This window comes from Colletotrichum fioriniae, assembly GCF_027942845.1.
Source record: "Colletotrichum fioriniae strain IMI 355084 chromosome Unknown scaffold_2, whole genome shotgun sequence".
Lineage (NCBI taxonomy): Eukaryota > Fungi > Ascomycota > Sordariomycetes > Glomerellales > Glomerellaceae > Colletotrichum > Colletotrichum fioriniae.
Window position 1 is genome coordinate 2,694,361 of NW_027076838.1, and position 14,190 is coordinate 2,708,550.

Sequence of the window (14,190 nt, forward strand, 5' to 3'; positions counted from 1 at the left end):
AATACGGAAAGGACCTGCTTATGTATTCACGGAGCATCGGCGTTGGAGGGGTATGGATTGTTGACGAGGGACATGTATGACTACTCTAAGTTGGATGCTAGGTTGGCATGGGCAATGTTTGTTTCGAGCAAAAAGGCCCCTGCCAGATATCGTTATTTACAATGACATCCACTCCTTTTGAGAGTTATCCTCCCTGCTCCATCGTACCGACCCTATGAGAAACCTATCATATCGCCCAGCAGCAGGGCCCGATACTTCTCCGTCGCCTCCTGCAGTTTGATCAGCACCGCGGCAGAGAGCATCTTCACGTTATTCTCCTCCCCGCCATCTTCGCCGCGCGTGCCGTTGAAGATACCGCTGACCCACTCCTGCGTCTCGTTAACCTCGCGTGGATGCGCCTCGCACAAGCGCCGCATATCAGACGCCTCATTGACTTCGAGCATAGCCGCCAGCGCCACCAGTAGCGCGTGGGTTGCGGGCACATCGCCGTTGACGTGGGCGCGGATACCTAACAGAAGATCCCAGAGCTCGGCCGTCATCTGCGGGAGGGCCAGCGTCGCGGGTCCCGCGGCGTGGACGAGGACTGCCAGGGTCTTTAGGTAGAGGGAGAGGAGGTACGGCTGGATGAAGATGCCGGAGCGGGCCGAGTGAGAGCGCAGGGCGTGTTGGAAGCGGGCCGTCAAAGGGAAGAAGAAGGAGGTGGCGAGCAGGGAGGCCGTCGTGTTGGGGATGGAGCGGATGCCGGGTTTCTTGGTGGACTTTGAGGGCAGGCGGGACGTGAAGGTCGAAAGCTTGAGGATGTCTGGTCCTGTTGTTGCGTCTGCTGCGTTAGCAGCTATGGGGGCGAGGAAGGAGGATGTCAAAGAGTCGGCGATGGTGTCGAGTGCGTTGGCGGGGATGGCCTTGAGGTTCGATGAGGAGGCGAGCCGGGCTTGGGCGGTGGACGGGTCGAGGTAGAGCGCTTCCATCTTCTCCGGGAGGCGTTTGGAGGGGAACGAGGCGGCGGCGGCGTATTCCGAGGTGTCAAAGCCGGCGAGCTCGCGGGCGCTGAGGCCGAGGACGATGAGGACCGCGGCGCGCTGGGAGATGGAGTAGTCACCGTCGAAGAAGGTCTTTGCGAACCACTGGCCCATTTTCTGCGGCTGTGCTGCGACGATGGCTATCATGCCCTGAAGACGCAGGTCATTGAAGTTCTCAATCTCGAACTTGTCTTGGAGGCCGACGAGAAGCGTGGCGAGCTCATCTGCGTGGGAGGAGACCTCTGTGCCAAAGTTCGCTTTGCGGCGGATCAGGGATGGGGCCGTGGTAAGGGCCAGTTTCTGCTTGTCGTAGTTGTCAGTGTCGCGGAGGTAGGTTATGAGATCGCGGACGTAGACTGGGGCTTTTGGCTTGTCGCGGCGGACGAGCGTGGCATCTTCGTCTGAGTCTTCTGCATCGTCGGTGGGCTTAGCGTAGGGTATGAGATCCTCGTCCTCGCTTTCGGAGTCTGAGACTTCTTGTATGATGAACTTTGAGGGCGCGGGTGTTTGCTTGGGTTTTGGTGCTGGCTTTCGGCGGGAGGGTACTGGTGATTGCGTCTGTCTCTTCTGCTCCACCTCGGGGGTGATTATCAATGGATCGATAGGTCCTGCACTATCCAGCGTTTTGACGAGATCTTTGTAGAATTGGGCCTCGTCTGTTGCCATTTCCTCCATTTTGAAGTCCAGTTTCTTGTCACCACCGTCGATGAGACTTGAGAGGGCCTCGCCCACTGCCATACCCAAGAACCTAGCCCTCTCTTGCGAGGCGCCGATCCGGTTGGACACGGTGTTGAGGTAGCTTGGAGATCGCATGAGCATCTTAAGCTTGAGGGGTGAGAGCTTGTTGACATAACTAGCGCTTAGTAGAAGAACTTGTGCATGAGCTTCGTCATAGTCAGTAAGTGTTAGAGAGTGACAGAGGTGAGAAAGTCGAACCTTGCTGCTGCATGATGGGAGAGTGCTTAATATATAGCTGATCGCCGAACTGGTGAAGGCTCTTCTCAAATACCTGAGTGACGCATTCTCTGTCTTGTGCAAGCGCCGCTATGGCTGCGCGCCTGATACCTATGCTATCTCCCAGGCCGGCACCAGTTGAGCTGGTCAACCAAGAGATCAAATGTGCCTTTCGGCTTTCTTCGTTGGAGAGTATCATCTCGATGATGCCAGTCGCAGCGGATACAGCCGAGTTCGACTTCATAGGTTCGACATCGCCCAGCTTATTGAGAAACGTCTCCGACAAGTGCTTGAGAACAGCAAAGATTACCCGCTTCTGCTCGAGTTGAGAGAATTGACCAAAGAGCTTGAAGAAGGCGTTTCGGCTTTCCTCGGGGCCTAACAGAAGTTCGTTGATGAACTGCTTCATCAGGGCATCTACAAAATTGTTAGTGTCATTACTCGAGCTACCGAAGGCGTGGCGCAGAGGATGGTGGACTTGCCAGAATAACCCAGGCGAAGTGATCGTATAAAAACCTCTGAACATAGCTTCACATCGTCAGACGAGTTATCACCCTTCGCCCACGCCCCGACACTTCGTCCCAGCCACCTGCTGTATTGTTGACCGTCTGCGATCCAAAGTTGATTCTTGTTGATTTTGTCCGGGTTGGCAATGGCATCTGCCTCGGCTGCAACTGAAATGAGTCGTCCACCGGCTACCAGTGCCATGAACTCATTCGCCATCGGTCGTCTTCTCGCCGCAGACTCCAGCCCAGCGCTGCTCGACGCCCATAGTGCAGCAAGATAGTCGTCCCCACCCAATACTGCTGAGCTGACCTCGAGTAGCACGTTCAGGTTTAGGCTTAGATCTGGACGTTTCACATCCTTGGCGCTCGACTTGGACTCTTGGATCAAGGCCTTCATACGGGTGATGATGGCATTGAGACCCGTAACACTTCTCAAGCACCTGAGCAGCAACTCGACGTCTTTTGGGCTATCGACATCGTGTATACCAGATCCTCCGGAAGCATCTTCTTTGAGCAAAGGCCAGTAGTTGGAAACAATCTCCGAGACGAGACACTGAATAATTTGCGCAGCCTCGGGACTAGGCGTGGCAAGCCTGAATCCTGTTGCAGCAACACTGCCATCAGTGAGGGACTTGAGGACCCCAATCAGATTGTCATAATCTGGCTGATTCTTTAGAGTCTCTAGAGCATTCTCTACAGAGAGAGTTTCGATAGCAGCGGGTTTCGACGATTGAGGCTTGTTGCTTGTGGCTGATTCTTCCAAAAAGGGTTCGTCTGGCCTTGCCTTGAGGTAGGTAGTGCTGACCGGGGTAAAGAAGCCGTCCATGCTTGATAATCCCTTTTCTGGTGGTGCACTATGGTCCTTGCATGGTGCAGTGAGAAAACGGAAAGGGCTTTCTCAAGCTGTCACCTCAAAGGTCGAGAATCCAGACTAGTGTCGAACTAACTTTCGCTGATTGCTCTGAGTTGTGATTGCAATATCAGATGCGAGTTCTGTTCGTTAGGAATAATATGTCCGCAACTGCCTCCATGAATGGACAGAAACCCAAGCCCAAAGAGTGAAGGACCGTTGGGGTCGTCTTCCCACACCCCACTGTGCTGTAGACACCCCCGTAGAAGGCACCAAGGCCTACCTTAGGTAAGATGGCGTGGATGGGTATGATTTCCATTAAGGTATGTTACCTTATCGATAATAAGCCTGTCGATAAGCCTTATCAGGCACGGACATAGGCCCACTTGGCCCTATATATCGTCACGTCGGCCCCTCCACCTCCCGAAGCTCACCAGGATTGAGAACCTAAGGGACAAGCAACAAAGTGATCGCCACGAACATCACCTACAAATCATTCCAAGTTGAACGCTCCTCACAATGGCTACCGAAGCACCTTTGCCGGTAGCGACACATCAGGTCGATGAGGCAAAGAGATGGTTCGCCTCTCATACTACAACCCGTCAGTTGTCGCATTCAATCGCTGACTACAGCATGGTACAGGACCTACCTCGACAATATTCGCAAGACCCCAGGACCCTTCAGCGACCCTGATGTGGCCGGAACAGAGGAGGCTTTTGAACAGTTTGACAAGATCAAGGTCTTGTATGATATTGCATGATCCAATAAGTCGATGCTGCCTACTGACACATTATGTAGGGTAATGTTGGTGATCCCCTCTTCGAACACGATATCTTGCGACTGACATTATACAAGTGGCGCCGGAGGTCTTGGATGTGAGATATTAAAGAACTTAGCCATGTCAAAGTTCAAGGATATTCATGTCATTGACATGGGTAAGCCGTACTCTCCCGCCGCTCTACTCAAGATCTGACATTTGCTTGGCTAGATACTATCGACATCTCGAACCTAAACCGGCAATTCCTCTTCAGAAAGTCCGACGTCGGCAAATACAAGGCTGAAGTCGCGGCTCAGTTCGTCATGCGTCGTGTCAAGGGTGTCAACATTACAGCCCATAACTGCGCCATTCAAGATTTTGGTCAAGACTTCTACAAACAATTCCAGTTCGTCATATGTGGATTGGACAGCATTGAGGCCCGCAGGTGGATCAACGCAACCCTCGTACAGATTGCCGAAGAAGGCGAGGATCCGGATTCATTGATTCCCATGATAGATGGAGGTACAGAAGGATTCAAGGGCCAGGCTCGAGTCATCGTACCTTCGATCACATCTTGTATCGAATGCCAACTGGACATGCACGCACCCAGAGCCGCTGTTCCTCTCTGTACAATCGCTTCAATCCCCCGGCAACCAGAGCACTGCATTGAGTGGGCACACGTCATTGCTTGGGACCAGGAGAAGCCATTTCCAAAACTGGACAAGGACGACACTACTCATGTGTCTTGGCTGTACCAAAAGGCACTTACACGTGCCCAAGAGTTCAATATTACAGGCGTCACGTACGCCCTGACCCAGGGAGTTATCAAGAACATCATTCCCGCCATCGCATCCACGAACGCCATCATTGCGGCAGCATGCTGCAATGAAGCCTTCAAGCTCGCCAGCTCGGCCGCGCCAACGCTTGGAATGGAGGAAAACTACATGATGTATTCTGGAAATGACAGCATCTACACTTACACCTTCAAGCACGAGAAGAAAGACGACTGCCCCGTCTGTGGACAAGAATCACGGCCGCTCGAGGTCGACCCCGACAGCACACTCCAAAACCTGGTGGACTCATTTGCCATCCGTCCCGAGGCACAATTGAAGAAGCCTTCATTCAGAGCCGCCAACAAGACCCTGTACATGCAGTTTCCGCCCAGCCTGGAGGAGAAAACACGGGCCAACCTCGAAAAGACCATCAAGGAGCTCGAGCTAGAAGATGGACAAAATGTTATTGTCACGGACCCTGCTTTTCCTCTGGAATTCAACTTCTACCTGCGGTTCAAGAAGGCCGCATAGGTAGACACTCAGCATTTACGTGGGATGATGATGATAATAGCATGGACGGTGTCTTTGGGAATGTCAAAAGGCATGGCATATCAGGTGTACTCGCACCAAAAGAAGCAACTAGACGAATCTAGAAAATAAAACCAAGTGTCATTATGAACTTTTTTCTTTCTTTCCATTGCCAGCCAGCCCTTGCAAAACCAGAAACACGGGATATCTATAAGTATGGTACATGTGCAGTGATGCTTCATCTAACCATGTTGATGACCTGCTGCTCAAGACGGATACACCTCGTCTTGAACTGCTTAACCGACTCCAAAAACAATTCGTCGCTGTCCCACTGTCCTGTGCTCTCAATAGAGAAGATGAAGTGATCACGCACCCGGCCCAACTTGACCTTGCCCTCGAATTCGGGGTGGCGCAAGCACTCACGACTGACTGTATCCCTCATGGCGTCCTTGACTACGGCCTTCTTCTCGCCCTCGTGACCCTCGTATCCGCTGCCGGCAACGGCGGCCTCCTTCTTTGTGACCTTTTCGAAGCCAATGACGCCTTGGGGGAAGCACTTAGCAAACTTGTCCGCGTCCTGGCCAAGGATTGGCCGCGTGATGGTGATGGTAGGCATGAGGCGGTAGGAGGCGGTGGCGACGGGGGAGAATTTGGCGTGATCGGAGCCGATGCCCTTGTGCATGTGCATGTCGAGCTCGATGCACTGGCCGGGCCGCAGCTTGGCGATGAGGATGTCGGGGTTGACGGGGCGGATGGCGTCCTCGCCGGAGAAGAACTCGACCTGGCGGCCGGTAGGAACGAACTCAATGTCCTTTGCGTAGACGCTCGCGTGGTGGAAGGCCTTTGCCGGGTCCGTCTCGCCGGGGGCGGCGTCCGGGTTGCGGGTGCACTCGATGCGCAGGCGCAGCTGGACGGTGTTGTAGTCGAAGGAGCCCTTGCCGCCCTGCTCGGGCTTGCGATACCACTTCAGGAACTTGTGCAGGCCCTCGGGGTTTCCGGTGAAGGGAATGAGGCCGAGGCGGTGGGCGAGGACCTCGTCCTGGATCACCGAGGTATTGTTCTCAATGTAGACGTTCTCGATGGCGATGGTGGGGATCTCGGCGATGAGGGTACGGCGGAAGGCGTTTGCAATGGAGGCGTCGACGCCGATGAGGGAGAAGGAGGCTTCGTGCTGGGCATTGTGGTGGAATTGGACGCGGAAGTTGGAGGCGAAACGGTCGAGGTCCCAGGCGTGGTCCTCGCCGGCGTAGGTGCCCGGGTAGTCGGTCGAAGTCACATCGGTGACAGTTTCCTTGTTGATACCGACTATCTGTGAGAAGCCGTCAGTATGGGAAAACAGCGCCTCGAGGACGAATTGATTCGAATTGACTTACCCTCCGCCGGTCCAGCTCGGCTTGACTGGGTGTTGAGGAGGGCGCCATGGTTGTGTGTGGTATGGCTGGACTGCGACTGCGAAAAGTTGCGATCGATGGAAAGGCAAAATAATTTTTTGGAGGACCCCTCTATCTACACCGAGACTACGCGGCTTACGTACACGCCCCCTGGATTGTTAATGCCAACCCCCCTACTCCGAATGTATTCTGGAAGAAAAAAATCTGGAGAAGCTATGTGGGGCACTGAACGTCACAACGGACAGCACGAAGTACCTATCTGGCACTCGTGAGACCTTCACTCAATTCCTCGGGCCAGTCTGTCGTTCATGATCACGAGAGACCACAATGCTTGATCTATCGGCTCGAGTGTCTGTCGAGATACTTTCTGCGTGTAATTGTTTTAGATCTTCCCGATGTTCTATTCTTGTCAGCGACATCCAGGTGTCGCTAGATTCTTTCCTTGAGAATTCCCCCAACACCAGGCGTAAACATGCTAGTCGTTATCCACAAGGAGCAGGCCATGAGGCTACCGCGAACGAAGAAAGCATTCACTGAAGACTTACAATAATAACTGCAGACGCGTGCCGAACGAACCATAACTTCTTCTTAGACGTTTGACTAATGCCAGAGTTGGTACCTTAAGTAATGAAGGTGACTTTGATGGTGTCTACGGAGTAAGGTAACTTGAATGCATATGTTTCCTCGACTGTCATGGCCAATCTTGGCTATATGGTGTGGCGAGCACCTCTTAAGTTGGTTTTGGGACCATGTTTTGAGTTCATGTGAGTCTATAAATACGATGACGGTACTCCGATGATATATCGACACTGAGAAGCAATACCGACATAAGGTAGGTACCATACCATCTGCATCTGGCCTTGGGTACCTTAGGGTGGGTGGCTGCTAGGAGAGCACACCGGAGGAGGACAATGAGTCTTCTCTTTTATTCCGTCTTATTAGTCAAATACCTATCTAGCAGAGAAATGCCTGGTGGGAAGGAGCAAGTGTAGCAAAGGTAAGGCAGGTGCTGAGGGAAGTAAAGTTTCGGAGGCAAGAGCGACCTAGACTTGCCGCACCTTCCTCCCGTCAACAACATCCCTCCTTCCGCAGACATCTTTACTGCAAAGCTTGCTGCTCTTCTATTTTCCTGCTTCACTTCTCACTCCTCATCGCACCTCAGTTCAATTTCGTTGCCTTATCATTCTTCCTCCCGAAAATACGAAGCCGGCCTCAAGCTTCTCATCCGCAGGTGTAGTTTTCTCATCGTTATCGTTGAGATTTGTGTCCCTAACACAAATGAATCATATCTTCCTCTTCGAGGTAAGAGATGAGACTCACCAGAGACTCATCGTTTATCCAGCCCATCATCAAAGGGTTTCATTGACTATTGTTTAGATTCGAGGCTATTTTGCGATTGTCGTGGGCATCACAGACATCACAGACACCACCACTCGATTCCGCATTACTACTTCCTTTATTTGGGATTGAATACTTGTACAAGCTTTCTCTCACACTCACCTTACGGACACCGCCCAATCCAGCAGCGATGGTGGTGAATGTAAGCACCAGTGTGTCGCCTTGGCGATGCGACGCATCGCCGACAGATGATGTTCATCCTCACTCTGCCGCTCCAGCGTTCCAGCAGCAGCAAATGTCGGACCCGCGTTACTCGAGGGAGATTTTCGAGGTCAGTGGAAACAAAATTACCTTTCCTTCCTTCCTATTGTTTTTCTTCTTCCTCTTTTGTACACTATTTTGACTCCTCGCAGACTTGCTCCATCCCAGTCAAGGTCGGAAATCCTCACCTAGCTCCCAAGCCCGCGTTCGCAACCACGATGTCGAAGAAAAAATTGCCTGGCAAGCAAACTGCCTCCTCTGATTCTTCCGGTCGCAAGAAAAGCCGTAGAGGCCGCCTCTCTGCGCTTTTCGGCCACAGCCCGGAGCAGGTCGGCGATGCTGCTGACGACAAGACCGCCCCTCAGGAGGAAGCTACGCCTACCAAGGCCACCGCAAGCAACCGACATGAGAATGGCAATCATCTTCAGAACTCTGCCGCTACCCTCGAGAATAGTCGCAAGGAGAATGGTACTCGCAACTCTGTCGTCACCATCGTTACGACTCGTTCTGTGACCACCGAAGACAAGGATGCGCATGAGTCTGGCGCCGAGGCTTCGGCGGACAAGATTGACACCATCGATTTCGCCAATAAGACTCAGATCCAAGGTAAGACCCTCGAAGTGAAGCCTTGTACTACACTGACCATCGGTGAAGCAATTTCGAACCCGTCTCCGAGTCGCATGACTAAGTTGCCTATCCATCGCCACAAGAGAGCTTCCAGCTCTTTCAAGATTGTCGACAGGGACTCTGCTGACGCTGTGCTCCTCTCTGCGTCTTCTTACAATTCATCCACGGAGAAGAAGAACAGTGCTGTTGCGAAGCCCGGCGCTCAGGCGCCTTCTTCTACTCAGCTTCCCCAGCACAACCAGCGCCATGACCAGGAGGCTCCTTTGCTGCCATCGTCTACATACACTGGCTCTACCATCCAAAACAGTGGACGTCAGAACAAGCTCAAGGGCAACTCTCCTATCAAGAATGACTGCGCTCTCTCTTCTTCCACAGAGCCCGGTCCTGCGATCAAAACTACCGACACCGACGAGGAGATTGCTAGAAAGCTCGAAGCTATGGCTTCCAATCCTGCTACAGTGTCCCCTCCTGCTACTCCTCTACTCAGCGCACTGAAGACTTACGTCTCCGACAAGTCTTCAGGTGAGAAGAAGGTCCGCTTCGCCGCGGCCTCTTCCATCAAGTCTGGCGATAGCGACAACGAGAGCGGAGGCTCGGATGATTCGGACAAGACCATCAAGCCTGGTATTGGAGGCATGAAAGCGGCCTCGAATTCTATTCTCTCGCCTACAGTCTGGGACAAGAGTACTGAGCCTAAGATCTGGGTCAAGAACGGCAAGCCCACCCTCTTCCAGCCTCAGAGAGATCCCGGCTACTACACCAACCCGCTTTGGTCTCGCCAGTATCCCGAGATTCTCTCAAATGACCCCCGAGTTAACCCCTATGCTGCGAGCATCGCTGGAAGCACCACATCTACGGATGGAAGCCAGTATTCCGACACTCCCGCAGCCCGCGCTATTACCGACTTCGAGGTGGGCAACAACCTCCATTCCAATGGCGAATCCAGCACCAGCGTGAACCTCGGCACGGGTGCTGCGCCTGCTCGCACTCCTTTCACTAGAACCACTCGAGGCACTATGCCTTCGCCCGCGAGTGCCAATCAGAACTTTGTCGGCCGTGATTTCCCCGACATGCCTTCTGTCCCCGCTGGTTTCCGCATGCCACCTCTTTATAGAGGCCAGATCAAGTTGGAGATTGGTGGTCGTCGCTTCGTCAGCTCTATGGATGTCCTCGAGAGAAGCCCCTGGTTCAAGTATATCTTCTCCATCAACTTCCGCGATTGGTACCGCGATGGCGTTTTCCACTTCGACAACGATGGGGATCTCTTTGCCCACATACTGCGCTTCCTTCGCACCGGCATGTATCCATTGTTCTGGGATGGGCGCAACGGCTTTGACTATGCCATGTATGCGATGATCCAGCAGCAGGCTCGCTACTACATGCTCTACGACCTTGAGGCCTGGATTGCGCAGCAGAAGTACCATGGCGTGGTGGAGATCCAGGTGATTCACCAGAAGTTCATCATTCCGAACTCTCAGGGCTGGATTCACGAGCAGAGTCTCATGGGCCTTGACACCTCCGAGATCTCTGGCGTCGCTGAACACCCCAATGTGGCCCTCGGTCGCCAGTCTGACAGCCAGGCCCCTGTCGCGGACATGTTCTTTTCTGAGAACGGAGTCAACTCGAAGGGAAAGGCCAAGGCTGTCGCGCCTCAGCAGGACGGCCCTGAAGGTGCCGTGGCGCTGTTCACCACCGAGAAGGTTGTCAAGGTTCACATGGACCACCTGCGCCCTTTCTAAGGCTTGAACTCGTCTCACTTGTAACATGTCGGAGTATTCGGAAAATTTGGTCATAGGAGGGATTGGGAATGCGTACTGGATTCGGGGTTTTTTTTTTGAGAACCTTTGTTGCTTCATATGCAGCTCGTTTGGTCATGGTAATGGGGGAGTGGATATGGCCCGACTTTTGTTCTCTAGGAATTCAACTTTGCTCAGTGTGTAGGTCGAGAGTCCTTGACTAAGGATTGCTTGAGTCGTTCAACGCAGGTCAACGCAGATAGTCTCAACTCAAATGAAGATTGCAAGTAAGAAGATGAGGTGTCACCGTGTTCATACATTGGCCAAGGTTTTCATCATAAACCTAATCCTGGCAGGAAGCATTCGCTCCCGCAACACCGTGTCTTCTTCCCCAGCTCGGGGAAACGTCCTCTTTCTGGTTTCAATCTTGCCATTATTCGAGTAGATTGTTGTCTCCTCAATGCTGTAGACCGAATTTTTGGTGGATACTTCCCCAGAACAGTATGTCTTTCTGATAACAGCGTATGATGTTCTGATCCGAATTGGACGTTGCTTTCTCCTGGGCTCACTTCGCCGATCGGGACTTTGAGACTGAATCCTGGTGTTATCTGATATTCGAATCGCAGGACTTATACGTGGAATGTGGTCTTCTTGGATCGGCGAGGCGTTTTTCCGGCCCGGAGAGGCATCTGTGGTTTGAGTTTCATCATCTTGGCCAACTACGGTCGTAGCTTTGCTGTCTTCAGCGGGCTGGCCCTGCGGGTTTTCTCTCTCTTCTTCTTCTTCTTCATTCTCATTATGTAGACTGCTCTCTACTGGTTCGTCTGTTTGGCTTGCTTTGTTTGGAATTTCTTCAGTGTCGGGCACGATCACCCCTGGTGTTGACTCCTGTTGGCCGTTCCTATCCCCTTCCTGTGGCTCCTCTTGGATCATATCCTCATTTTCAACAGAATCATTCTGTGCTTCTATATCTTGAGGTATTTCTTGGTTTTTTGTCTCATTCTCAGTATTCACAATGACGACATCTATGCCACTTGGAGCGGTCGGTACTGATGGCTCCTCTGCTTCTGTCGATACTGACCAATTCAACGTCGAAATCGTGCTTTCCGCTGGATCTGCCTTTGGACATTTGGCCTTGAAGCGAGATAGATCACCATAGGCGCTGATTATTCTGCCTTTCAGCAACTCACTAAACCTCTGAGCAAGGTCGGAGCGGCTGGCGACTCGCGGTAGTTTCCACGACGGATATAGCCTCCCGTGACAACGGGAAGTGTAAAATGTCTTTTCCGCTTCAATGAAAGCATTACAGAGGTAGCAAGCGTCTTTGCTGGATCGGATGACTCTAGGCGGAAGGTCTGAATGGCGGCTCTTGAGATGATAGTGATATATCAGCTGAACCTCGGCGTGGACCTTTGCATTCTTCAGTACATCCTTGGCCTGCCTCTCGAATGCAACGTTGACGTCCTGATGGTTTTCTTGTGACCAGGCATCTCTGAGAACTCGATCGGGGCCTTTCTTGACTCCGTTTCTCGCCAGAGCTTTGGTGAGTTCGGGACACCTTTCACGCGCTGCTCTCCGTTCGTAAGCTCCTGGCGCGAAGCACGTGAGGTTGACCGTCACCACTTCCGCGTATCTAGCAATTGGGTACTTCTTTGCGGTCCGGTAAATATGCCGGGAGACCTCTCTGTACCGCGAAACCTTGGAGATCATATTACATAGGCTCGTTTTCGAGCCTGGGTCCATTTCCGTGTGAGGGATCATGTGGACGAGCTTTTCAAAGTGGTCGACTCGTGAAAGCTGAAACATGTCTTCCACCAAGCACTTCAGCATAGATGGGTTTTGGTATTTTCTCCATCTTCCGACTGACTTTCTTATGTCGCGAGCTCTAGCCAAGAGATTCTGTGACTGTACTGTGCTGTTACCCGGCTGAGTAAAGTATATGTTGAGCGTTTCGAGCAACGTGTCAATCGACTGTCGTTTTTTCGTTGGTCGTCCTTGCAATCTCCCAACTCGTGCTGTTGGTTCTTCGCGAATGCGTTTGAGAATCCGCTTGTAGCACATCCTTACAACCTCATCGAAGACCCCAACCTCAATCTCGGATCTTGGATGCTTGGGATCTATGTAGCATCGAGTAAGTTCATGATATCCCAGTACATGAGAAAGACAACGTCAATACTTGCCGTCAAGACCCTTCAACTGCAGAAAAATCTGTTCGAATCCGCGCTTGATCTCCAGCAAGATTTCCTCACCATCGTGCGGGCTCTTTTTGTTTACGGCAACCACAATTTCCAAACGTCGCTGCTCGGTTCGTTCTTCAATGTAGACAGCGGGAACGAAGTCCGGATTTCCATCGATGCTGGACAGGAACGCGAAGGCGCCGCATAGACTCCGCTCTCTGCTGAAATGGAGCGTTCTCCCCTTTTCTTCAATGGGGTTCAACAATGGAGGGTTGTGCTGGGGCTCGTGCTGACGCTTGCTTAAAAGATGCAATAGTGATATGTTCTCGGCGCAAGCAACCGCCGCAGCGTCACCTTCACTGGGCCTACTCATCGTGGCTTAGAGTCTTCGGCCTGGAATAGTTGGAGGGGCACATGGGAAACAGCTTGAATGACCAGTATTTGACGAGTACATTGTGAGTCAAAAGTGTTGATATTGTGATATCCATGATGACGAGCCTTGCGCGCAGGGTGGGAGCCCAAGGCTTCTTGTATGAGCGAGCAATTGTGTAGTAATCTAGAACGGAACGCAGCGTGTGCAGCAAGTCACCTCAGCAACTTACGGGCCATGTATGCTGCATACCAAGATGTATGAGATGAGGTGTTCTGATATGACACAAGCGAATCAGCAACAGTTGCATCCCTCCCTTTTCCCAAGATTCTGCAGGAGGCCAACCAAGCCGCGGTCCAATCGTGAGGCCTGACAAAGGGCACGAAAGCCTTATTCATCTCGTCATTTCAGACATCTGGAAAGACAAGAGAAGATGACACGACACAATCATACAGAAGGGCCCATCGACATTCATATCACGGCGATGGAAATAGTATGCCGGAGTTCGCTCAATGAAGAAATCAACTACACTTCCCGTATCCGCATCCGCATCCGGGTCCGAGACCCACTGGTTCGTCCCGCGTAGGGCTACCTATCTTACGCAGCTCCGCCGAGACCCATAACGCCCAATACACTTGGAAAAGCACCCGGCCGTAGTCACAACCATTGGCGTCCCTTGAGGGCCGGCTGTATTCCTGTACACATAGAATATGGGAATGGCATTCCACTGAGGTTGGATTAAGCTTCTCCCATGCGAGTCGCTGGGCTCATAATCCTTTGTCCTGGCTCACCGATTCCGGATCCCCCGGGTCTGCGGGGAACCATCTTAAATGGGCGCTGGCTCCATGACTGGCCCGGAAAAAAACAAACAATGGGGGAAACAAGAAAGAACTGGATTAAGTA

At 52.3% G+C, this 14,190-nt stretch overlaps 5 protein-coding genes across 5 annotated transcripts; 2 read left to right on the forward strand and 3 right to left on the reverse strand.

Annotated features, from left to right (window-relative positions):
* Nucleotides 1-212: 212 nt before the first annotated feature.
* TEL2 (telomere binding protein) lies at nucleotides 213-3,305 on the reverse strand (the record flags this gene model as incomplete). The annotated part of the gene is made up of 3 exons (XM_053187420.2): nucleotides 213-1,903; nucleotides 1,956-2,390; nucleotides 2,498-3,305. 3 exons carry the CDS (start codon nucleotides 3,303-3,305, stop codon nucleotides 213-215), a joined length of 2,934 nt encoding a protein of 977 aa, XP_053054924.2.
* Nucleotides 3,306-3,848: 543 nt separating this feature from the next.
* uba3 (NEDD8 activating enzyme) lies at nucleotides 3,849-5,390 on the forward strand (the record flags this gene model as incomplete). Its single annotated transcript, XM_065756549.1, has 4 exons — nucleotides 3,849-3,907; nucleotides 3,972-4,073; nucleotides 4,185-4,264; nucleotides 4,318-5,390. 4 exons carry the CDS (start codon nucleotides 3,849-3,851, stop codon nucleotides 5,388-5,390), a joined length of 1,314 nt encoding a protein of 437 aa, XP_065614918.1.
* Nucleotides 5,391-5,625: 235 nt separating this feature from the next.
* Nucleotides 5,626-6,808, reverse strand: RPC40 (DNA-directed RNA polymerase core subunit rpc40; the record flags this gene model as incomplete). The annotated part of the gene is made up of 2 exons (XM_053187418.1): nucleotides 5,626-6,696; nucleotides 6,761-6,808. 2 exons carry the CDS (start codon nucleotides 6,806-6,808, stop codon nucleotides 5,626-5,628), a joined length of 1,119 nt encoding a protein of 372 aa, XP_053054922.1.
* Nucleotides 6,809-8,306: 1,498 nt separating this feature from the next.
* N0V96_002544 (uncharacterized protein) lies at nucleotides 8,307-10,743 on the forward strand (the record flags this gene model as incomplete). Its single annotated transcript, XM_053187417.2, has 2 exons — nucleotides 8,307-8,447; nucleotides 8,530-10,743. 2 exons carry the CDS (start codon nucleotides 8,307-8,309, stop codon nucleotides 10,741-10,743), a joined length of 2,355 nt encoding a protein of 784 aa, XP_053054921.2.
* Nucleotides 10,744-12,909: 2,166 nt separating this feature from the next.
* Nucleotides 12,910-13,526, reverse strand: N0V96_002545 (uncharacterized protein; the record flags this gene model as incomplete). Its single annotated transcript, XM_065756550.1, has 2 exons — nucleotides 12,910-13,271; nucleotides 13,520-13,526. The coding sequence occupies 2 exons, from the start codon at nucleotides 13,524-13,526 to the stop codon at nucleotides 12,910-12,912; spliced, it is 369 nt and encodes a 122-aa protein (XP_065614919.1).
* Between the last annotated feature and the right edge of the window lie 664 nt (nucleotides 13,527-14,190).